The 24,865-nt window shown below is 38.5% G+C and overlaps 4 protein-coding genes across 4 annotated transcripts; 3 read left to right on the top strand and 1 right to left on the bottom strand.

Moving 5' to 3' along the window:
- Window positions 1-21: 21 nt before the first annotated feature.
- On the bottom strand, window positions 22-2,146 carry LOC103426422 (protein VAPYRIN-like). Its single transcript, XM_008364512.4, has 2 exons — window positions 1,066-2,146; window positions 22-725 (listed from the first exon to the last, which is right to left on the bottom strand). The coding sequence occupies exons 1-2, from the start codon at window positions 2,002-2,004 to the stop codon at window positions 342-344; spliced, it is 1,323 nt and encodes a 440-aa protein (XP_008362734.3). The 5' UTR covers window positions 2,005-2,146; the 3' UTR covers window positions 22-341.
- Window positions 2,147-3,725: 1,579 nt separating this feature from the next.
- On the top strand, window positions 3,726-4,427 carry LOC103426437 (uncharacterized protein At5g39865-like). Its single transcript, XM_008364525.4, has one exon. It carries the CDS (start codon window positions 3,726-3,728, stop codon window positions 4,425-4,427), a length of 702 nt encoding a protein of 233 aa, XP_008362747.2.
- Window positions 4,428-11,732: 7,305 nt separating this feature from the next.
- Window positions 11,733-15,461, top strand: LOC103417782 (inactive receptor-like serine/threonine-protein kinase At2g40270). Its single transcript, XM_008355940.4, has 9 exons — window positions 11,733-12,089; window positions 12,181-12,319; window positions 12,894-12,965; window positions 13,065-13,208; window positions 13,298-13,438; window positions 13,564-13,991; window positions 14,107-14,300; window positions 14,386-14,518; window positions 14,601-15,461. Exons 1-9 carry the CDS (start codon window positions 11,975-11,977, stop codon window positions 15,197-15,199), a joined length of 1,965 nt encoding a protein of 654 aa, XP_008354162.2. The 5' UTR covers window positions 11,733-11,974; the 3' UTR covers window positions 15,200-15,461.
- A 700-nt stretch (window positions 15,462-16,161) lies between these two features.
- On the top strand, window positions 16,162-16,995 carry LOC103417783 (non-classical arabinogalactan protein 30-like). Its single transcript, XM_008355941.4, has one exon. The coding sequence runs from the start codon at window positions 16,281-16,283 to the stop codon at window positions 16,809-16,811; it is 531 nt and encodes a 176-aa protein (XP_008354163.2). The 5' UTR covers window positions 16,162-16,280; the 3' UTR covers window positions 16,812-16,995.
- The last annotated feature ends 7,870 nt before the right edge of the window (window positions 16,996-24,865 follow it).

Here is a 24,865-nt window from a genome sequence, read left to right as displayed (position 1 = left end):
AAATAAGCATCGACGCGATCATAGATAAAGCTTCTCTCATTTTTGTTCTGTTTGAGATATTACAAATAAAATGCAGATTAGCACATCTATACCTAATCAAGCTTAAACCAAGTACTTGGAGGCCAAGAAATCTTGCAAACAGAACAAGAAAAACGACGGGAATGATGTCATCATGACAATGGATGGTGGAGTATCCCTGGCTCCAAATTCACAGTACGGATCAACACTCCAATGAAAAATACAGAGGAGTGAAGTTTCCTAGTTTTATGATATCTATCTCCGAATGGTAGAGTACTCACCTCGTATTAGGTCTTCAATGCGATCAGTAAATGTGGTTCAAATTAATGTTTTCTGCTGGTAAGAAACTCACTTATATCATCGTACCCCATAGCAGTAGCCATGTATAGAGGGGTGGCGCCGCCGTTGCTCTTGGCATTGACGTTAGCCCCACCATGAACCAAGATTTGAACTGTCTCTAAGCTCCCGCCGACCACGGCCATGTGCAAGGGTGCGTGCCCTTCACCGTCTTGGGATTCCAAGTCCGACCCAAATCGGATGAGCACCCGAGCAACGTCCTTGTGGCCTTTGATGGCCGCGGCATGCAGGGCTGTCAAGCCATATTGGTCACAGCAGTTTATATCCGCGCCATTTTGTAACAACAATTCAACATTCTTCAAATCACCTCTTCTCGCTGCCATCAACATTAGTTCTCCCATTTCTAGTTTCTACATATCCAAAAAGTATAATCAAAGATCTAACCTTATATAATATCCGAAAAACTTTTAAATTTTGGCTAAAACCAATAGACTTTTTCAATATTTTTGATGTATCTGTTAAATTTCTAAGAAACCAATATCGATATCGAGATATCTATTTATATTTTTACAAATTTGCATATTGATATTTCCAACGATACCGGTGTTTTAGAAACTAGACACAATAAAGCTTGATCATAACACTTAATTTTTGTGCATGTTTGTGTCGTGTTATTGTAGTGGTAAGTCGTAACACTAGGAAAGACCTAGCAAACATATTTCATAAAAACGAAAAAAATAAGCAACTTACATCTTTGTCATGAACAAAATCATGGCGCGAACGGCTGTGGCCAATAGTTGTAGTGGGGTCCGCACTAGATTTCCTCACCTCGGCACACCTGCCATTTCCCCTGTCCTTAGAATCCAACGGCTCAGATTCCCTCAGTCCCAGAACATCATCCAGTCGATCACACGCCCCTGCCACGTCTAGCTCATCGCGTCCGTTGGATGGACATTTAGAATCTCCGCCGTAATGCACTTGATCGCTGATCGGGTCAATCCTCAATCCCCCTTCGAGCAGTAAGTTAATCAAGTTCTCCGGGTTATCCAACTCGGTCGCAATCCGGAGGATCGACTCAGCTTCCGCCGGCGGCAACTCGGCGAGAATCGTCCTCTGCCGCTTGATTATATTCCTGACGCCGTCGTAGTCCCCGCAAGTGACGGCGTGGCGCAACAGCAAGGGGCCCACAAAGGCGACCTTGAGCTTGATATCGTGAGTGGACCCGCGGGGACACGAAGAGCTGGAGAACCAGTGGTTGATGGAGTCGGAGTGAGTTAACTCGGTGGTGAACTCTGCGGTTCTTATAAGGAATTTGTCGGACGGCGAGCGAGGGTAGGCGGGCGGGAACTGGATCTGGGGCTTGAGGATGACCTGGAAGGTGACGTGGGAGAGAGGCGGGATTAAGCCGGTGGGCGGTTTGACGAGGAACTTGTGAGGGGAGGAGGTTTGGACCTTGAAGGCTACGGCGGCGGTGGCGCATAGGGAGGTAAGGCGCACGTTAGCGCGGCATTTGGAGTCGAGTGCGAAGTCGATACAAATTTCTTGCTCCGAAACTTGTACTAGTTTTTTATCCATCGGAATACAGACTGGACTGGATTGGACGGGACTGGATTGAGAAGGTGGGATTATCCGAATGAAAGAGGAGGAGCTTATGGGTGGAGGGAGGAGGGAGGAGGAGGAGATTGGCATTTGCGCTGGCGCGTACCAGCGCTGAAATCACGTGATTCTGTGGGTCCCACAACCAAAAAGCCACGTCATGGGACTCACGGGACTTTTGTCCTATCCTCTCATGCGCGCAAATGTTTGATGAGTTAGAATCTGTTGTGCCCAGAACCCACTGCCGAGCCTGTAATAAGGTTATGCATTTGACACCTGTCCTATTTGATAACAACATGAAGAAAAAAAAAGGTAATGCAATCTACACATCAATTTATACTTCTTACACATTCATCTTAATTTTCGACTATCAAATCGAATGAATTAAATAAAAAAATTTAATTTAATCTAAATATATGTGAAAGGAAAAGAAGAAGTAGCATTTTCAATGAGATGACATCGTAACATTTTCAATGAGAAGATATCATAAGATAAGATAGATAAAATCAAATTTTGAGTCAGTATGTTCACGCGCGAGTGAGTAAAAATACTTCATTGCATCCAGATTTAATGGACCGGGACCTTTGTGACTCTTTAATAATATAAATCACGCATAATTATGAATTTTAAAACTTGCAATTATTTTGTTTGGATTTCATACCGTTTATGTGAAAGTTCAACCACATTGCACCGGACGCATGGAAGTTGTATAAGTGATTGATTGGTGTTGATAGTACGTCTCAAGCTTTTTTCCTAAATGAATTAATTGGTTAACAAAATTGTCTCATTTTTTAAACCGATATATATTTTTTAAATAAAATTATATATTCACACTATTGGTAGGGGCAGAGAATAAATTTGTATCAAATTTTTTATTCATGAGATTCGAATTTAAAACATGTTACTTACTAGTAAAGATAGATATTAATAGACCGTGAACTATTGGTACCAAATTTTTATAGTGATTTCACAAACTTTCATGAACAAACGAAAACAAATATATAAATGAAAAACAGACGTTGCTAGACCAAATAATCATGTGCAACATCAATTGAATTTAGTTCTAAATTAAATTCTTTAAATTATTAATAATTAGCCAATGTGAAGATGAAAAACAAACTCGTTATAACTCAAAATTACAAGTGGATTTAAAGCTCAAAACGTTTTATTGGGTACATGCACATACTTATACCAGATAAGGAAATGTATAAGGAAAAACATAGGTAAGTTAGTGAACCTTATTTTCAAACATTGCCAAGGATGGAAAATGAAACAAACATATGTGAAAATGTCATCTCCAAATGTGTGATGGTTTTTCAATCACCCCTTGTGAATCACCGCTAAAACTACGAAGTTACCGTCTCTTTTATCTTTCACACTAGTGGTATTTCTTTTTTCTACGTTAAGGGATATTCAATAGCAAAATCCAAGGTTTAAATAATAATAAATATAGTAACTTTAACATTACCCTTTTTTAACCAACTTGTATTACATTACCCTTTTTTAACCAACTCGTATTACATTGTATGACCAATTATGTGATACACCCGACACATTGCACCGAGTTGTAAACATATATCAATTTGACCAGACCAGAAACTACTTTGAAATTATTTATTTTTGTTGAAGAAAAATTATTTTGAAATTCCAAAATATATCCTTTGTTCTTATCTAGGGCCAATACTTACTTCACATACCTAATTAGGGCACCCTAATTACAATTGTGATTTGCATAAATAACCCCCATTGGAGACCCACCAAAGTTTCACTAGTCACTAGAACACTCTTCTCTCTCTCTCTCTCTCTCTCTCTCCATGTGGTCACCATGGCTGAAATCACCAAGCAGGGTGCACACAACCAAACCAGCGCGGTCACAGAGGAGCTTTTCCTGCTCATCTTTCAAAGACATCCAAAACCTCTGTGAACCCGAACCTGCATCCGAGGTCCTAAGCCCGCGGAGCGCGTCCATTTTGCACCGGGTCAAAATATCCACCTCAGCCCTTCGCTTGTGGGCCCACCGAAACGCGAATCCACCAGACGCCGACCAGCGCGTGGTCATCTACCACACCAGCCTCCGCGTCGTGCGCAGGACATTCGAGGACTGTAAAACCGTCCGATCCATCCTCCGCGGATTTCGCGTCCCGATCGACGAGCGAGATCTGTCTATGGACGGGAAGTTCCTGGACGAGCTGCAGGCGATCACGGGGAACAAGACTTTGACTCTGCCGATGGTTTTCATTGGCGGGCTCTTCATTGGTGGGGTCGAGGAGGTCAAACAGCTCCACGAGAGCGGGCAACTGAAGAGGTTGATCCAACGGCTGCCAGTGGTGGACCCCAGAGCGTGCGATTTCTGTGGAGGGCTGAGATTTGTTCTCTGTCAGACGTGTGATGGGAGCCATAAGGTCTATCATGAGAAGATTGGATTTACTCCTTGTACGGTATGCAACATCAACGGTTTGGTTAAGTGCCCCTCGTGTGCTCCGGTGCGGCGGCTCCACAGGGAGTGTACCCTTTAGTTTTACCCCATTTGATTAATTAGTTGAACTCGGAAAAGAAAAGAAAAAATTAGAACACAGTTTGCTTTTTTTCTTTTTTCTTTTTTTATTTTTTTTTTCTGGGTTTGTTTATTTGCTTCGATTTGGGGGAATATGAATGTGATGATTAATTGAACTATAATTTTTATTTTATCTAGCTAATTAAGTTGGAATTTTGTTAGTTTTGAGGAATATCAAAATTGAGGAATGCTAAGGAAACGGTTTAAAAAGTGTGACTTTTTGTCATCTTACTTTTTATCGTCAATTATTATACCAAAATTATAAAACATTGTGTAAAAAAATACATGAGGTGATAGAGTCAGATGATAATATTGAGTGGTGGTACTGGTTCACTAAAAATTTGACACATGTATAACTAAAAGGATGTGGTATTCACACACTTTTTTACTTCTCTCACCTCTTGTTAATTTATATCATTTGATTTTCTTCAATTCATCCGATCCGACAATCACAAATTAATACTGTGTGTGAGAAGTAAAAAATGATGTATGAATAACACACTCCAAAACCTATCAACTTTTATCATTGACGTAGAAAGAGATGAAAATTTTACTCCTATTTAGAGACTGTGCAAATCAAAATAGTGTTATGTGTCTTTGGGCTTCCGCTACTACTACTTCTTTGGTTCATGTGCTGAATATAGATGGATTACCTTGTCCCCCTTGATGTTTTTTTGTTGTGGTAGTGGAAGGGGAGACATTGGAACTTGGTTCTTGTGTCTTTCTTTTATCCCCTTTTGTTGCCTTGTTTGTGTTTGTGGTTTGTGTGTTGGCCTTGTTGTTGGCTTTCTTTGTACCTTTCTGATTTTGTGTCCTGGTTTGTTTATCTAGTTTCCCAAAAAAAAAAAAAGTATTACTATTAAAAGAAAACTAGAACGAGGGACCTTACATTCAGATAATGTTTTTTTCCAAAAATTAATTTCCATACTTCTTGGAAGATAGTGGAAATTGAATATTGCGTTACCAAATAATTATTCACTCTAAACTAAGAAAAAAAATGCAAATTATATCAATTGTTGGAATCAAAATTGCGTAAAGTTGTGGGCGGATGTGACACACAACTCAGGGCACATGAAAAGAAAGCAAACAATCCGGATTGACCTTGGTGCCGGGCGGGTAGTGGCCAAAAGCTCTCTGACGATCAAGTTAGTAAGCAATTTATGAGATTCAAGCATGAACCCTATACAAGTGTATTTATACTAGTCGAGATAGTCTTTTTAGATATAAAATTTGGATTAAACAGGAGAATTCCATAGGATATCTAGGAGTAGATATTGTGTTCTCGTTAGAGTGTGATTACTTGCAACTCACGTCAATCTCTAGATTGTAGGAATCTCTAAGAATAGTGGAAACTAATATGATCCTCAATCGAATCAGGTTTTCGTGTCTTACGGAACAAGAATGGTCGATCTCAACGAAGTTGGATGACTTCGCCTACCTTTTCCGGAACACAACAGGGTGTGGTAGCATCGCTGATCCGTTTGATTAGCTCAATCCGATCAATGTTGTTGGGTCCATAACCGAACTTCTGAGATATACTTATTTCTATTTGTCTTACTCCTGTCATAGCAAATCATGATCCGACATAAAGCTAACCCATCGACCCTAGCGTTTGTCGAAAAAATAATTCTAGAAACAAGAGGGCCTTTTCCATTGACCAAACTAAATGATATGAATTCATTGTATGTGGGCTTAGCCCATTTTTTTAATCCTTTCTCAGCTTGGGCTAAGTCAAGGCTTTGGAGGATTGACTAAACCCATTTCAGTTTGACAACAGCCACATACTCCAGAACCTTCTCCATTTGTATTCTTCGCAGCACGAGGATTTGTGAGCCGCTTGGCTGCACATTCTGGAAGAGAAGAGGCCGAATTATTATTATTTTTTTTAATCAAAGGCTAAATTTTGTTAAATTATATATTAAATTAATTATTGACCAAATTTGAAATTACGCATTATACAAAAATTCAACACATTTTTACCACTGTAGTAAGAAGTTGCGTGCAAGAGGCTGAATTATTTCAATATAAATAATTTTAGCCATGTAATACGTATGAAAAAAGGTTACTTAAAAACGAGACATAGTTCAAAAATCAATTGACTTTACTCACGTTTGTTGTTTTAAGAAATTACTTTACAATTGCAAAAGTCGATTTTTCCCTTTCATTTGTCACCAACGTAATACTTATCGAAAAAGGTTGTTGAACATAAATATTAATTATTAAATTGCAACAATTCATAAACGAACCCAGCTTCTCTGTCATCCCACTTCTCATACACTCTCATCTCCTCTTATTTTTTGTGGTCACGGTTAAGACACGTCAACATTTTATATTGATTTTTTTATAAAGATAATAAGATAAAAATTAATAATAATATAAAATATTAACGTAACTTAACCGTGACCGCACAAATAAAAAATAATAGAAATGTATGAAAAGGGGAAGGGAAAGAAGCCAGGTCCTTAATAATCTAGGTGGCTACAAAATCTTAAAATTGGTTGTGGATTGTGACGTAGGTGACCAAGTGAGCACGCAAAGTGGTACAGTGAGTAACCTATCAATTCCAAGAGCTGAGGTGGGCCAACATCAAATACATCACCATGCTTTCCAGTTCAATCTTTCCCACCAGATTCTCTTTGTGTGGATTTAAATATTCGTGAATTGTGTTAATTTATTATTTGTTGTACGATTAGGTTTTATTAGATATTATTTGTATTGAATTTTAAATAATAAAATTTAAAATAATTTATAACTACACGATATACGATAAACATACACGATTCATAAATCTTCAAAATTCTCACAAAGAGAATTCGACGAGGATCGGATTCCAATCTTTCCACCTTCTAATCTTTTTCTCTTTTTTTTAATATAAATAATTCATACTCCTCAATATATTGTAGAGAAAACATATAAACTGTCAAATATTCTGCGGCTTATTCACTTAAAAATCCAAGCCTGGACCAAAACAGATACACGTGCCAACAGTAATGTAGAATATGGACAAGGAATTTCGTGGATATTTTAAGGAGTTTGTACAGAAATCTGAAAGTCAAGGGTTGCTTGCTGCCGATTAACCAAAATAGAGAAATAAAATGTGTTTCTTTTTGGAAAGGGTAAACTGTCGGTTTACCTCCTGAACTTTCACCTCACTTTTGATTTCCCCCTGAACTTTTCTATTGGAAAATTAAGGACTCAAACTAATTTTTTTAGCCAATTTGCCCCCTACTGTTAGTTTTTCATATATTCCATCCATATTTCCGTTAAGTGAGGCCATGTGCATAACATGTGAGGATAGTTAAGTCATTTCAATTTAAAAATGATTAAAAACTGAAAATAAATAATAATAATGATTTTCCCTCTATTTTTTCCTGCTAATTCCTATCCTCAATTTTAATTTTCCCTCTCATTCCTATGCATGAGAAATAACATATGATGTTATTGTCTTCATAAGTAACTAAGTTAATCTTTTTTTTGAAGCATGTACTACCATTTTTATTTTCTCTAACAAATTAATAATTTGACAAATGTTCATGGTGTTATTGTCTCAAAATGAGTGCATTAATATAAGAAACATGTCCATAAAAAATACTAGGGTTTCTTATATTAATGCACTGCTTTGGAGACAATAACACCATTAGCATTTGTCAAATTATTAATTTGTTAGAGAAAATAAAAATGGTAGACAATAACACCATATGTCATTTCTCATGCATAGGAATGAGAGGGAAAAATAAAATCGAGGATAGGAATTAGCGGGAAAAAATAGAGGGAAAGTTTTGCTTTTTTTATTATTTTCAGTTTTTTAATCATTTTTAAGAGTGAAATAACTTAACTACCCTCACATGTTGTGCACATGGTCTCACTTAACGAAAATATGGATGGAATATATGAAAAACTAACGGTAGGGGGCAAATTGGCTAAAAAAATTAGTTTGAGTCCTTAATTTTTCAATGGAAAAGTTCAGGGGGGAAATCGAAAGTGAGGTGAAAGTTCATGGGGTAAACCGACAGTTTACTCTTTTGGAAAAGGATCCGGCGCAAAAAATCCTTGCCAGATCCTTTTTCTGAGAATCTCATTGATTTCGCGATCGTAATCTTTCATTATATATCGTGCGATCATCATTTTCTTTTTCTTGTTTTCCATTTTTGTTTTTTGAGTTTCGCATAACTTGTTACTTTAGTACTTGAGATAAAAAATGGATAGAAATGGTTCCTCATTTTGTCCATTGCAAAACATTTTTGTCATTTCGTAGAAATCTTCTTTACATTGAGGGTATTTTTATCCAATCAACCCCTTCACTTGCTTTTTCATTTAACATAGATTTTTCACGGGAGGTGGTCCCTAATTTTGTTCACTGTCAATCATTTTGATCATTTATTAGAAATATCCCTTAAAGTGAGGGTATTTTTATCCAGTCAACCCCTCCACTTGCTTTCCATTTAACATTTGAAGGACCAAAGTAAGGAGTTATATCAAATTTATGAACCATTTCTATCGATTTTTTATGTCAGGAACTAAAAAGAGTTATGTCAATTTTGAACCCGTTTTAGCTAAAAACAAATTATAAATTATAAAGCTGATTCATGATCATTTGATATTTCATCTTCTTGTTATGAACAATATTACTATTCTAACGACGGGAGGATAATTTGAAATTGAAACACAATGAATTCTTAGAATAATAACTGAGAATTATGGATCATGAATCCAGATCCTCTTTGTGAGGATTTTGGAAATCTGTGAATCGTGTTCGTTCATTGTATATCGTACGGTCAGAAATCATTTTAAATATTTTTATTTAAAATTAAACACAAACAGTACTGAATAAAAATTTATCGCACGATATCAGATGAACGAACATAATTTAAGAATTTATAGAATCCTCACCAAAAGAATCCGGAGAGGATCCTATTGGATGGATCATATTTGAAGCAAAATTATTATAAGAATTGTCCACGTCATGCTATAAACCAATAAAAATTTTATTAATTTTTTATTTCGGCAAGTGTGAAGAGGATTTTTTACTTTAATTAAAAATAATTATTGTTTTGTAAATTTCCTGGCAGGTGTGCTGTCGACTCAATGACTTATCCAAATAAGTGTGTTTTACCAAGTCAATAAGATGGCACCAAGACATTGTCTCCGTCACAAAATAACTTTGTGGTTGTGGGGTATATCGACACATGGTATTAACGTATTACTAATTTACATATTATCATATGGTCTCATTTAAATACAATGAATAATTTATTATGCTTGGTTACGTTTTCTGGAATACGCTTATAATCTTTATTTGCTCCAATAATTTAAAAGTTGCTATTTTATTTTATGAAACTTAAAATTCACTTCACTTTATCCCCAAAAATTTGATTTTGATTTTATTTTACCACCTGAAAACTCAAAAGTTGTCATTTAAATCTATAAAACTCGAAGTTTGCTCAATATTGCCTTATTTTCCATCTCTGCAACTCAAGCACAACTAAAAAAAAAAAAAATACAATTTTTAATTTCTTCTCTTAAACTTAATATTTTATGATTGAATGTTAACGCATAGTGAATGTTCTTAAAACCAAATTCATTGGCATATGAGGCATAATGTTATTCGGTGATGGATCTCACATATGTTGTAGAGGGCGACTTTAGAGTTTAAGGGGACAAGATGGAACAAATTTTGAGTTCCAGGGAGTAAAGTTATGACTTTTGAGTTACATAGTGCAAAGTGAGATCAAAATCGAGTGCTATGGAGCGTAGCTAAAAATAAGCCTCATATTTAAGATATGATGAACTTTTGAAGGAAGAAATGAAAAATTATATACAACATAAAGTAAAAAATGTATTACTTATTAAAGAAACTTATCATTCTAATTCTGCCAAAATAGTGAAATTAGAAGGAATACGTTTCCTTTACATCATGTCTATTTCTAATTTTGAATATTTCACATATAATTAAAGGAAAACTAATAAAAAAAGTTTGAAAATTTTAAGTTTTAACAATAAGGACAAAATAAAACGTAAAGTGAATAGTACCATAATTGATTTTTTAGTATAAAAATATGATTTTTCGTTAAAATGCACAGTACCAGAAGTTTTTCGTTAAAATTTCCTATAATCAAAGCACATATAGTATCAATATTTATATAAAACGACATATCAATAGTCGATAACATGTCAATATTAGCTAACCAAAGGACATGAAGTTCTCTCAAATAAGGACATGAAGTTCTCTCAAATTAATAGTACTACTAAATGACACTGTCACAATGTCACTATTACACCGGAAAGAAAATTGTCTCTATTAATTTCATTTAATATATTTAATTATTGGTGATGTGTTGTTTGTATGTTTGTCCATGTTCCTATGCCAAAAGTCTTTGCCGGCTGTTTGACTAAAATCCAATCGCGCGCGTTGCTTTACGCCCAAGTCTCAACCTTTCCATTTCCAAGCCCTCAGTCCTACATCACACACTGCTGCCAACCCCTTGGGACCCATTCGCACACTTAATTGCTAATTTAATTGTTTACCAAAAAAAATAAATTTGCTAGTTTAATTTCCCACCAAAAGAAATTATAACAACTGTTTCTCAACTTTAATTCAATTGGAGTAATGGTTATTTCATTAAAAATTCTTTGACTTCTCAAAATGTACAGCTATGGTCATTTTCTTTAACTTCGTTAGAACTTTCGTCAAAATGAGTTACGTGTCATGCATATGAAGCTGAGTTAAGGAGCAAATATGAAAAACCGAATGAAAAAAATGTAGCAATGATCTCTTAATTTTAACCCAATTAGAGCAATGGTATCTAATTTTAACTCAATTGGAGCAATGATCCCTCAAACTTTAACTCAATTATAGTAATGGTCTATTCCAACATAATTCATTTTGACGGAATTCTGACGAAGTTTACAAAAAGATCCATAGCTGCACGTTTTAATAAGTTAAGGGATCAATGGTCATATATTTTTAGTTAAGGGACTATTGATCATTACTCCAATTGAATTAAAGTTGAACAACCATTACTACGATTTTCTCTTCCCATAAAGATTATCTCTCCCTTTAAAACCTACTAAGATTATATTAAATGAGAACTTTAATGAAAAACTTCCGATACTGTTCATTTTAACGAAAAACCATATTTGTATACTAAAAAATCAATCATGGTATTATTTCATTTAGCCTTTATTTTGTTCTTATCTTTAAAACTTAAATTTTTCAAGCTATTTTTATTAATTTTTCTTTATATTAATTGGGTTACTAATTTTGATTATACTAATCAAACACATGGATTTGTAATTGCAGTGTACGCGTTTTTCATTTTCAAACACCTTCTGTGGGTCTAAATTAGTTTGCAAGTTCTTCGTACACGTTTTTTGGTCTTTACTCATCTGCCTTTTCAACTCAATTCAAACTTCTCAGCTGGGTTTTCTCTGGGTTAACTCGGATTTTGCTTTCAAGACTCTGCTGGGTTTGCTCTGTTTTTTGCTGGGTTTTTGTTGATAGTGACAAAGATGATCAAGAAGTGGAAGTTCAGCATGTTGAAGGACCGGTTGGGGTTGCTGGGTGTGGTGGTGGTCTGCTTGCTGATTCAGAATCTGGGTTTTTGTTGGGGTTTGAATAGTGAAGGTATGGGATTGATTTGAGCTGCTGGTTACTGTTTGTATCCCGAGAAAGTGAAGGAAAATTGAAACGAAAGATGGTTGTTTTTCTTGTGCAGGTTTGGCGCTTTTGAGGTTTAGAGAGAGAGTAGAGAGCGACCCCTTTGGTGCTTTGGCGAATTGGAACGATGAGGATGGAGAGGTTGATCCCTGCTCGTGGTTCGGGGTCGAATGCTCAGATGGAAAAGTTGTGGCTCTGTGAGTACTTTTTTCTCTTTTCTTTCTTTCTTTCTTGCTTTTCTTTCTATACAATCTACTAATTCAAGTTATTGAGGAGCTTAATTAGTTAAGAAGATATTAATTTGAAACCGAAGTTCGAAAGGGAAAAGTGTCGTTTCTTCTTATACAATTGATACTTTGTGTGTGTTGGGGAGGATTGAACGTAGGAGCTCGGTGTAGGGGTTGAATGTTCTTAACCAACTGAACAACTTCCTCGATTTTGATTTACCGATGAATTTTGTTAGTAATTGAGATTTTTAGTGCCAAGTAATCAATATTATGTTATGAGGTTTTAGAACAGCATGTCTGTAGGTGCCGAAGGGGCCTAATATGATCGTCGGGCGATATAATTCATGATTATGGAGTACTAGTTATAGCTTTACTCTTAGTTTTATTGCCCCGTGAATTCTACAAAAGAAAGTAAAAACCGGGAACTCGAAGACTTGAGGATTGCATTTTTTTTTCAAGCTATGATTCATTGTGCTTAATAGGTGATTTCAATTTGCTGATTTTGCCCAACTGATTCTAAAGTTAGATGTAATATGATGTGCAGGAACTTGAAAGATCTTTGTCTTGGAGGAACGTTATCACCTGAGCTCGGGAAACTTGTCCACATAAAGTCTATGTAAGTGTTTTTGTATCGTTGCTTCGATCTGTAATGATTAATAGTAAATTTCTTTGAGCTCTCTCTGGTGAATCCTGCTAAAGTGAAATTTTTCTTCAGTATTTTGCGCAACAACTCCTTCATGGGGATCATTCCTGGAGGGATCAGCAGGTTGAAGGAATTGGAAGTGTTAGATTTAGGATACAATAACTTCAGTGGACCGCTTCCAGCTGACCTTGGCAGTAATTTTTCATTGGCAATCCTGTAGGTTGATCTGTCAAACAATTGAGTTATTTTCTTGATCATTTTTTCCGACGTATGTATAGTAACTCAGTTTTCTGCTCACATTGCAGCCTACTTGACAACAACCGGCTTCTTGGCACCTTATCTCCTGAAATTTACAATCTGGGGTTGCTTTCTGAATTTCAAGTTGATGAGAATCAGCTTTCTGGTGCGGGCAGAGAAGCATCTTGCAATGAAAGATCTAATTCATGGTATGTGATTACAATTGAGGCTTCGCAGGACTAATGATCTAGGAAAATGAGTCTTATTACCTTCTGTCGTGCATATTCTAGTGCCAATTATATGCCTCTTACTTTAGTCTTGTTTTCTTTGCTAGGAACCTCGCTCATTCTGAACACTTTGTTCATGGGAGAATGCTGCGAGTGGCAAAACCCTCTTCTCCAACTGATGAATTACCACCACAAGTTTCTTTAAATAGTCCTAGCTTCAAACCACCGAAATCCAACGCACCACTATCGCCAAAAGTTGCAAAACGTTCTCGTTTAGTCTCAGTACCAAATCCTTCCGCACCTACCCCATCTGCTTCTCCACCTTCACTTTCTGCTCCGGTGCCTGCCCCTTCCAAAAGTGAAAGTTTCATAACGAAGCATAAAGCCGCAATATTAATTGGAGGCATAGGTGGTGGTGCTTGTTTTGTTATAATTTCATTCATCTGTTTGTATCTCTACAAGACCAACAAGGTAGCTACTGTCAAGCCTTGGGCCACAGGGTTAAGCGGACAGCTACAGAAAGCGTTTGTAACTGGTAAGGCTTATTTGATAATAGAAAAAGATGATCTCTGCCATCAGTTAGATACATTGTGCGTGCTGCAAGTTTTGTATCTCTCTGGATTAATCATGATAGGGAATTTTGATTGCAGGTGTACCAAATCTTAAGAGATCAGAGCTTGAAGCGGCTTGTGAAGATTTCAGTAATGTAATAGGTTCTTCACCGATTGGTACAGTGTACAAAGGAACATTGTCTAGTGGTGTTGAAATTGCCGTGGCTTCCCTTGTAGAGCCGTCTGCCAATTACTGTTGGACCACCAATTTAGAGTTGCAGTTTAGGAAGAAGGTATGAAACAAACAAAAGTTGTATATTTATATGCTTGCTTAATCTGTTCTGGCAGGGCCTAATGTTCCAATGGTTATGGTTTCAGATCGAAAAATTATCGAAACTGAGCCACAAGAACTTTGTCAGCCTTATCGGGTACTGTGAGGAAGGGGAACCTTTCACCAGAATGATGGTTTTTGAATACGCTCCAAATGGGACACTTTTTGAGCATTTACACAGTGAGTATAGAGCTACATTCTCTCAAATGTATGTGTTTGTGCTAATTATGCATGAGATATCTAATGCTAGTGAAAACTGCAGTAAAAGAAGCTGAGCACTTGGACTGGGGAATGCGACTGAGAATCGCAATGGGCATGGCCTACTGCCTCGAGTACATGCACCAGCTGAACCCGCCTATAGCTCACAACAACTTGAATTCAGGATCCATCCAGCTAACAGAGGATTATGCACCAAAAGTCTCAGAATTTAGCTTCTCGAACGAGATAGCTGAAGCTGAAAAAGAATCATCCAGCATAGAACTTTTTACCATACCATCGGCAAACAGAGAAAGCAATGTCTACAGCTTTGGTGTCATATTGTTCGAAATGGTAACAGGCAGACTCCCTTATGCAGTGGATAATGTCTCACTTGAAGACTGGGGTGCGGATTACTTGAGAGGCGATCAGCCCCTCAGAGAAATGGTTGATCCGACTCTAGAGTCTTTCCACGAAGAGCAACTGGAGCAAATCGGGGAAGTTATAAGATCTTGTGCCCGCCCTGATCCAAAACAAAGACCTCCAATGAGAGAAGTCACTGCAAGACTAAGAGAAATTACCGGAGTTACACCCGACGGGGCATCACCAAAACTCTCACCTCTTTGGTGGGCGGAGCTTGAAGTTATGTCTCATGATGGAAGCTAGAAGATGAATGCCAAGATTTGTCACTACGAACCATGTGCAAGTCTTCATCTTCCGTGGGTGGCAAGGCACAAAAAAATGTTTACCTTAAGTTAATACCGCTTGTATTTACAGCAGGGGGATAGAATTCTACTTGTATATAACCTGAGATAGGGTGGAAAACATAATCCTTTTGTTCAGCAGAGTAAAACTGTAAAAGTAAAACACAACAGTAAATCAACCTGGCAATCAGTTTGTTGGTTCATTCATGTAGGATGAACTTCAATGAGAGAGAAGAGCAACTTTCTTTTTTTTTTTGGGGGGGGGGGGGGGGGGGGTTATCCCTCAATTGGTTGAGTGGATTGGATTGAAGGTCTCAAACATGATGCAAGCAAGATTTTTAATTTTCCAACGTGAAATTCATTCTCTCAACATTCGAAGACTCGCGAGTGTGAAAAAAGAAAGACTTAACATTTTAGGAATCTTAAAAGAAATTAGATTAAAGATGTCTATTTTGAAAAAAAGGAGACCAGTTGGTGGTTTCGTTATAGTAACTCATTCTTTCAAGGGTCATGAAGACTCACAGAAGTATTTCAACATTTCCTAGCCATCATCGTGCTGTTAGCTAATGCCAAGAATCGAACCAAAAGGTGTCGTATTCCACGATCATAAATAAGAAATCAAATTAGCCAAAATTGTTTTGACTTTTCAACTAGGATGCTTTGCAAATTTGTCGATATAATATGCAAACATAGTTAGTATTAAAATTTTAATAAAAAAATATAACTCATTGATGTGAGTTAGGTCAGTTAAGTACGGGAATGTGTCCACCCTCTTACATCGCAGCCAAGTTCAATGTCAATAAATATAAGCAAGCATAGAGATACTGGGAAGATTTTGATTAGGCATATGCCAGTGGCCTTCGCGTAGTGGTAGTTGACATGCAACTTAGTAGCTCCCACGTCCGACAACGTTAGACTGTGTCGCCAAACAATCCACTAACCTTATAAATACCACCCCATCCAATCACTCTTCCCTCAACCCAGCTTTTCTGCTAAGCACTTTCAAAACAAGCTCCTGCAATCCTTTCCCTAACCCCCAAGAAATGGCAAGCAGGAGTCTTCTAATCTTCATCTCCTCCCTCCTCCTCATCTCCCTCTCCTTCCCATCCGCAACCGCCACCGACTACTCCCTGAAAACCCCCGAGCAACCGGACCATGTGGTGGTGGAAGGCGTGGTGTATTGCCAGAGCTGTGACCACTACGGAACATGGTCCTTGACCGAGGCTGAGCCCATTCCGTCGGCAAAAATCAGCGTCATCTGCAAGGACCACAAGGGCCAGGTGAGCTTCTACAAGTCTTTCGTGACGGACGTCAAGGGCTACTTCTATGCACAGCTTGATGGCTTCAAAATTGGACAACATCTTTTGGACCATCCTCTTCATGGATGCAAAGTGAAGCTTGTTTCTTCTCCTCTGGAAAAGTGCAGTGAGCTCAGCAATGTGAATTACGGGCTCTATGGCGCCCCGCTTCGTTACGAGGACAAGAGGTTGTGGGGGAGGAACTATGAGGCTGTTGTTTATGCTGCAGGGCCCCTGGCTTTCCGTCCTTCTAACTGCCCTACTACTCACTCTTGATTCAGAACACCGGGTTTTCGCTGATTAATTTTCCTCCTTAAGTTAACCTTTGTTACTTCTTTTTTTCCATTGTTTGATTTTTGTGTTCCAAATGTTATTGTGTCTCAGAAGTTGTATTGTTTCTTGCATAAACTGGTTTTGTACTGCAAAGTGATGAAATGACATGTTTCATTTATTTGTTTTATCCGTTCTTTCGAAGAGAAACTGGCTAATTTCTCATGCACTTGGGATGCGAGATGATTAAAAAACATGACAGTGCGTGATTGCCTTAGGATCCTATCATCTCAGGTTCCCTAGATGCCCGAAAGTTCTTGTTCTTTGGATTATGTAGAAAATAGGGGACAAAGTTTATGAGATTGTAGGCACAATTCAGCTCAAACTAAAATTGGAAACTTCAAGTACAAGGGATGAATGGGGAAAGAACACAACTCATTACATTCCACAACAAATCCGAGAAAACTGCAGCGCGCACACACACACCCCGCCATTGCAATTGTTCCTAGAAGTCCAGGGGCATTCCAAACATCTTATTGATCTCATCCATGGCCTCCTTTGTTGTTACAGTGGCCTCGAACAAATCCGAACCTCTTGATCCTCCCGACAAATCTAGCATTTTGGTCCAAGTTATCATCAGGAAGTATAGAAAACCCACCAAAATCTTCTTTCCTATCAATTCCTCTGTCCTGCTTCTTCACTCTCCTCTTTCTTACAAAATCCATAGGCTTCCCGAACATGTTATTGATATCATCCATGGCCTCTTTTAAGTTTATTGTCGGGTCGACTAAACCATGGTGGCAAGCATTTTCGACCTCCTCTGGCTCATCCGAAATGGTGGCCCCAACAAACCTACAAACCATTGTATCCTCCCTGAACCTCGGTCGAGATGAGCCTCCAACGTCCAAATCACTGGAACTTTCACCTGGAAGATCCTTCGGTTTTGGAAACACAAACACATTTCTATGTGAAGCTGGTGAGGTAGAATCATCTGTTGGATTTTGGACGCCACTCTGATCAGGGCTATCGTTATCATCATCAATGAAAATGTTTAAAGGTTCTTGGTGAGACTGTTGGGTAGCAGTTCTACTCATCTTCCTTATTATTTTCTGATTTCCCTCCATTATCCAAGTCGTCATCAACAAATACCTGGCATCCACTTAAAAGATCTAGGATTGTAGATTGTAGGGAAAACAAAACACACAGGAAAGATATAACTCTACACAAGGTTTTCACTGTGATTCATCCTCTACAAAGAGAGGCTGCATGTATTTATATTTACGTACTTAATACATCAGGAATATGTTGCACGTGGTACATGTGTTTGAGGACCTATAAACTAACAAGCAGTCCATGCTGCACATGCTGAGGACAAATATAAAATTAACAAGTCCATGATCATCTCCATGCTGTCCGTGCCTGACTTGTCGAAGACCACATGTGGAGATAGAAAACTGATATATAAAACTGACAGCCCATACTTCTTGGTTCCCACTTTCAAGTTCTAACTGTGCGTCTAACATCCCCCCGCAAGCTAACAGAACGAGAAACGACTGGAAGCTTGGACACCAGCATTTTGAAGCGTGCAGAAGACAAACCTTTTGTACATAGGTCTGCAACTTGATCTTGGGAACATATGAAATTCACTAGCACCTCTCCACGAACTACCTTTTCTCTCACATAATGATAATCAACTTCCAAGTGCTTGGTGCGTGAGTGAAAAACTGGATTAGACGCCAGGGAAATTGAGGAAATATTATCACACCAAATCGTAGGACAAGCAAGATTAAGTTGCAAGTCCCTGAACAACGAACGCAACCAAGATATTTCAGCAGCAGTGTACGCAAGTTGTCTGTATTCGGCCTCAGTGCTAGAACGAGACATTGTCTTCTGCTTCTTTGAACTCCATGAAACTAAGTTCGAACCCAAGTAAATACAAAACCCACCAGTAGAATGTCTCGTGTCCGGATCACCGGCATAATCCGCGTCTGAGAAAGCACTGAGTTGCATTCCTCCTGGTTTATATACCAGGCCATGATCATACGTTGCCTTCACATAACGTAGAATCCGTTTTACAGCCAGCCAATGAGTAGTTTTTGGGGAATGCATAAATTGACACACCTGGTTAACAGCATAAGACAAATCTGGCCTTGTTATTGTCAAGTATTGCAAGGCACCAACAACACTTCTGTAAGTTTGAGGATCACTGTGCGTCTCACCATCCCAAGCACTCAACTTTTGTCCACAGGGAACTGGGGTAGAGATAGGTTTAGCATCCATGAATTTGGTGCGTTTCAAGAGATCAAGAGCATACTTGGACTGATCCATATGCATATTGTTGTTGAAATATGTTACTTCAACACCAAGAAAGTAATGAAGAGGCCCCAAATCCTTCATCGAAAACAACGTACCAAGCTTCTGGATTAAATGATTCATTTGAACTGGACTATTCCCTGTCAGCAAAATATCATCGACGTAGATCAAAAGAATCAAATAAACCCCACGATTTTTGAACACAAATAATGAATAGTCACACTTTGAAGCTTGAAAACCCAACTGAAGTAAAAATTCGGAAAACCTTTGAAACCAAGCACGAGGTGCTTGTTTCAAACCATACAAACTTCTCTGCAGTTTACAAACATGAGTTGGGCATTGCTGATCGACAAACCCTGCGGGCTGTCTCATATACACCTCTTCTGCTAGATAGCCATGTAAAAAGGCGTTCTGGACGTCCAGTTGACGAACATGCCATTTATTCGATACTGCAAGACTAAGAACCATCCGAATAGTACTATGTTTAACCACTGGGCTAAAGATCTCAGTGTAGTCAATCCCTTGTTTTTGATGGAAGCCATTGGCTACTAACCTTGCCTTATGACGTTCTATGGAACCATATGCACACCGTTTTATTTTATACACCCATTTGTTAGGAAGCAAGTTCATCTGAGAATGATAGGGCACCAAACTCCATGTCCCACACCGTTGCAGGGCATTGAACTCTTTTACCATTGCATCTCTCCACTCCTGATGTTTTACAGCCTGACTAAAACAAGTGGGTTCAACAAGGTTGTCAGTAGTAACAACATGCAATGCATATTTAGGGTTTGGTTTACGAACACCAGTTTGGGAACGAGTAGTCATTGGATGATGTTGCTGTGATTCTTGCACGGACTCACTCACTGGTTCATTATTTGGGACACACGAAACTATTTCTTGCTCATTTGAGGGTCCTATGGCTGATGTAGGTTGTCTAGGATTTTGGGGAGACACGTTGAGATGATTTGGAGATGGTGGAGGTATTATAGGTTGGCTAATAAGTGGTAGCAGCAATGGAGATTGGTTAGGATTAATTTGTGGGTGTAACACAGATGCTGACGCAGGTGGAGGTGGAGTAGTGGGGGGAGACACGACTTGAGGGAAAGCATTTGGATAATTAAAAAATAAATCATGGCAAGATACAGTACCGTTATCAACGCATTCCACTGAAGGTGTGAGTTCCTGGAAAGGAAAAGAGTCCTCATCGAATAGGACATGGCGAGACAAATAAACTCGTCTCGTGGATAAATCCAAACATGTATATCCTTGATGATCCAGCGAATACCCTAAAAATACACAAGACTTTGATTTGGACTCAAGTTTATTTTTAGTATACGGTCTCAACCAAGGAAAACAACGACTCCCAAACACTTTGAATGACTCATATTTAGGCTTTTTGTGAAACAATTTTTCATAGGGTGAAGTATTATACAATACACGAGTAGGGAGTCGATTAATTAGATATGTTGCCGTTAAAAAGGCATCAAACCAAAATTTGGAAGGAACATGAGCATGAGACAACATGACTAAACCAGTTTCAACAATGTGACGATGTTTTCTCTCAGCGAGACCATTTTGTTCAGGATGTTTGGGACATGAAAACCTTTGAGAAATTCCATGTAAAGCAAGAAATTGACTGAATGCATGACTCTTGTATTCTCCACCTTCATCACATTGTAGAGTTTTAATTGAACAATTAAACATATTTTCAACTTTTGTTTTGAATTTAACAAAAATCTCGAACACTTCTGATTTATTTTTCATGGGAAAAATCCAAGAGTATCGTGAAAAATCATCCACAAATAATAAATAATAACGAAAACCTTCATTTGAAATTACTGGAGAGCACCAAACATCGGAATGTAAAAGTTCTAAGGGAAACATGGAAATAGACTCGGATGAACTGAAAGGCAACTTGGAACTTTTGCCTAACGGACAAGACTGACAAAACTTGACATCACTTGTGCCATGAATTGGCACTTGATTATTCAAAATTAAAAACTTTATGATTGTAGAAGCAGGATGCCCTAGACGAGAATGCCACTTCTGTGCAGAGACACGGATGCCTACAAAGGCTGAAAAAGGATGATTGGATACTCCACGGCCATTTGGAAATGGGTACAACCCATTCTCACACCTCCCTTGGAAAATCGTCCTCTTGGTCTTGAGGTCCTTAACAACAAAATAATATGGAAAAATTAGAATGTAGCATTTGTTATCTAGGGTAAATCTATGGGCAGAGATAATATTGGTAGAAGCTGACGGACAATGTAAAACATTCTTAAGGTTAAATGAGCAAGAATTAGCATTAATTTGATTTGAACCAGAGTGAGCAATAACGAGTCCAGTATCATTACCTACACCACCAATGTTTTCATTACCGTTGTACGCTTTAGGATTAACCAAATTCTGGAGATCAGGTGTGATATGTGCATTAGCGCCTGTATCAATTAACCACGAACCATTTTTCTGACGGTTCAAGGGGATGGATGAGGAGGCCATTGCACTGAGACGCTGGGCTGGAATGCGTCATTCGTATGCAGCATTCATGCGCTGGTAACAGTCAAGGGCAGGATGCCCTTCTTTTCCACAAATCTGGCAGGTTATTCGTCATCCTCCACAACGTTCCCCATTACTGGCAGGAACACGTTGGTAATTATTGTTGTTGTTGCGAGGACCAAAACCTCGTTGGTTGACACTACCACGGTTAGACGGAAAGCCAGCTCGTCCACCACCACGAGAACGTCCACCACGTCCTCTTGCAGCTACAAAGGCATTCACAGAGGCTGATTCAACTAGTGAAACAATTTGTTCAGCCATTCTCCTCTCTGTAGTCAGGAGAAGAGATTCAAGAGTAGGGTACGTGATCGGAGTATCACGTGCCTGTGCTGCATTAACCGTCATTTCGAACGCGGAACCTAGATTATTCAAAATGATTTGGACGAGTTCATCATCGTCCACAGGCTTACCAACTAGAGCCAAATTGTCAGCAATGGCATTCATCTTATCAAGAAAGTCAGCAATAGATAAATCACCCTTCTTACATTGGAGTAGTTCATTTCGCAGGAAAAGAATTCGATTCTGCGAAGAAGAAGCATACCTTTGCTCCAGTGCTTCCCATGTTGCACGAGCTGATCGTTTGCTTGCCACAGTAGCAAGGACAGAGGCTGTAAGGGAGCCATTGATCCAACTCAGGATCATTTGGTCTTGCTGCATCCAAGTGTTGTAGGCGGGATTGACAATGGTGCTTCCAGCGAGATACTTGGATGGACAGACAACGGAACCATCCACATACCCCATAAGATCACGGCTCTTAAGGATTGGAAGAATCTGGGCTAACCATAACGGATAGTTAGTCCTATCGAGCTTGATGTTGACAATGGTAGTCATGGACGAAGACATGTTGATTAGAGCAGTTGCAGGTGGTGGGGTTTGCTGGGAATCAGGGAAGGTGTTGTTGTTGTTGGAAGACATGCTGGAAAAAAAAAATTATGGATCGTTTGTCGTTGGACTTAAGAGGCTCTGTATACCATAAAAGATCTAGGATTGTAGATTGTAGGGAAAACAAAACACACAGGAAAGATATAACTCTACACAAGGTTTTCACTGTGATTCATCCTCTACAAAGAGAGGCTGCATGTATTTATATTTACGTACTTAATACATCAGGAATATGTTGCACGTGGTGCATGTGTTTGAGGACCTATAAACTAACAAGCAGTCCATGTTGCACATGCTGAGGACAAATATAAAATTAACAAGTCCATGATCATCTCCATGCTGCCCGTGCCTGACTTGTCGAAGACCACATGTGGAGATAGAAAACTGATATATAAAACTGACAGCCCATACTTCTTGGTTCCCACTTTCAAGTTCTAACTGTGCGTCTAACACCACTGTCCACATTATTGTTCTTTGGTTGGGATTGGCGAGGTCTTCTACTAATGGGAGCCGTTTCTATAGGCTCTCGAAACATGTCGTTGATGGCGCTCATGGCCTCTTTCATGTTTATAGTAGGATCCACCAATCCATGATGACACGCATCTTCCGCTTCAGACTTTCCAACAATGGCAGTGTCTACAAACTTCACCACAACTGTATCATCGCCGCCAAACATCTTCGGTTCCTCTGACCCTCTTCCAGAAGTCACTTGACGCTTACTTCTAGACGGATCATGTTGGGATTCTATAGGCCTGGCCCCGATTCTGCAGGCATTTTCTTTGCTTCTTTCTCCATTTGGAGGGATAGTCCGATCCAACAGAGGCCTTTTCGTGGTCGTCCTCTTTTCCTGGCGATGCACAACAATTTTCTACGGTTAAAAGGAGTGCTGACAACACAAACTACAATCCCTATACACCAAAAACAAGATTAATAAACTACCTGGTTTCTGTGTCTCCTGTGTCTCTCCATGCGTTGAAGGAACTGCTCGTATGACTTCTCTAACGCTCCAATGGGCTCTGCAAGGCTGTTTGGCAGTTAATAAGATGTAATGTAGCAGCGGTTCAAGTCAGAAATGTACATACACAGAAACATTCATGTGGATGCAAATTTTCTCCTCTTCGATCTTGGACGATTTTGCACCTACAAAACAACTAGCACCTTAGGTTAAGGCCAAAAGCCTCACGCGCCCACGATGAATGGGGGGGGCTTTGGCCGAAGAACCTCCGATGCCAAAGTTAGAAATTTAGAGAGAAATAGTGTTTAGAGTGTTTTGGAATTTTTGCAAGAGGTTTGGAATGAATTTTTGGTGAGAATATGTGTTTATTTATAGAGTTAGGGTTTGCCCTATTTTGAATAATAGTAGCCAGCCATAGGGTTTTTGTGGGGGTTAATTTCATGTTTAATTTGCCAATTTATTGGCTAATTAAATATGAAAATAATAAATGGGTGGTTATAAAAATGAATGATTATTTTAATAAGGAAAATGGGAAAGATGAGGATGTGAATAGTGGAGGCTGGTTTTGGGCTATTAATTGGGTGATTTTAGGAGATATGGTAGGTTTATATTATTTAGCTAATTGATTAGCTAAATAATGAAATAGAAAATACTAGGTTTTGGGAAATACCTTATAGAAAAGATTTGATGAGAGAAGTTTTTAATTGTTACCTTTTTTGGGCACTTTTGACTTGATTGAAAGATGATTGCCCACTGCTCGCGCGTAGGAATCCTTGTATGCTTCGAGGGTATTTTTGTCCTCTTTTGTTCAAAAATCCACGTGTCGCCTAACGAATATTTTTGGCTCCACAATTCATATTACGGTCATTATTGCTCAAATTCGCGACGTATACTACAAATTTGGATTGCAAATTGGCATCGAAGCTACAAATTAGCTAAACAACATACCCAACGCTACGAAACAGAAACGAATCAGGTATAATTTTACTTCCTCCAGAAATTGAGAGCATCACGATAGATTCAATGAGAAAGGGAAAATGCTGAAAACTTACTTTTGCACTCCCAAGTGGTACATCTTCTCAGCCTCCTCAAATTTCTTGTTCTTTTCATAGTAGAGAGCATATGCCCGGTAGAACAAGGAGTGCTTTGTCCCGATTTGATTCACCACCATTGTTCTCAACAAAGCTCTTGGATCATCGACAAAATCCATCTACTCCACAAACCAAAGATCAAGAATTGGAAAAACCGAATCGAACCCATTTCATATATTTCCCTCAATTTTCTCAGCAACCAAACAGTAGCTATGAATCAATCAAAATCCAAAATACCCAGAAGTCGCAATCACAAA

This window comes from Malus domestica, chromosome 01 (genome assembly GCF_042453785.1).
Source record: "Malus domestica chromosome 01, GDT2T_hap1".
NCBI lineage: Eukaryota > Viridiplantae > Streptophyta > Magnoliopsida > Rosales > Rosaceae > Malus > Malus domestica.
This window is presented reverse-complemented; position numbering and strand designations above follow the sequence as displayed.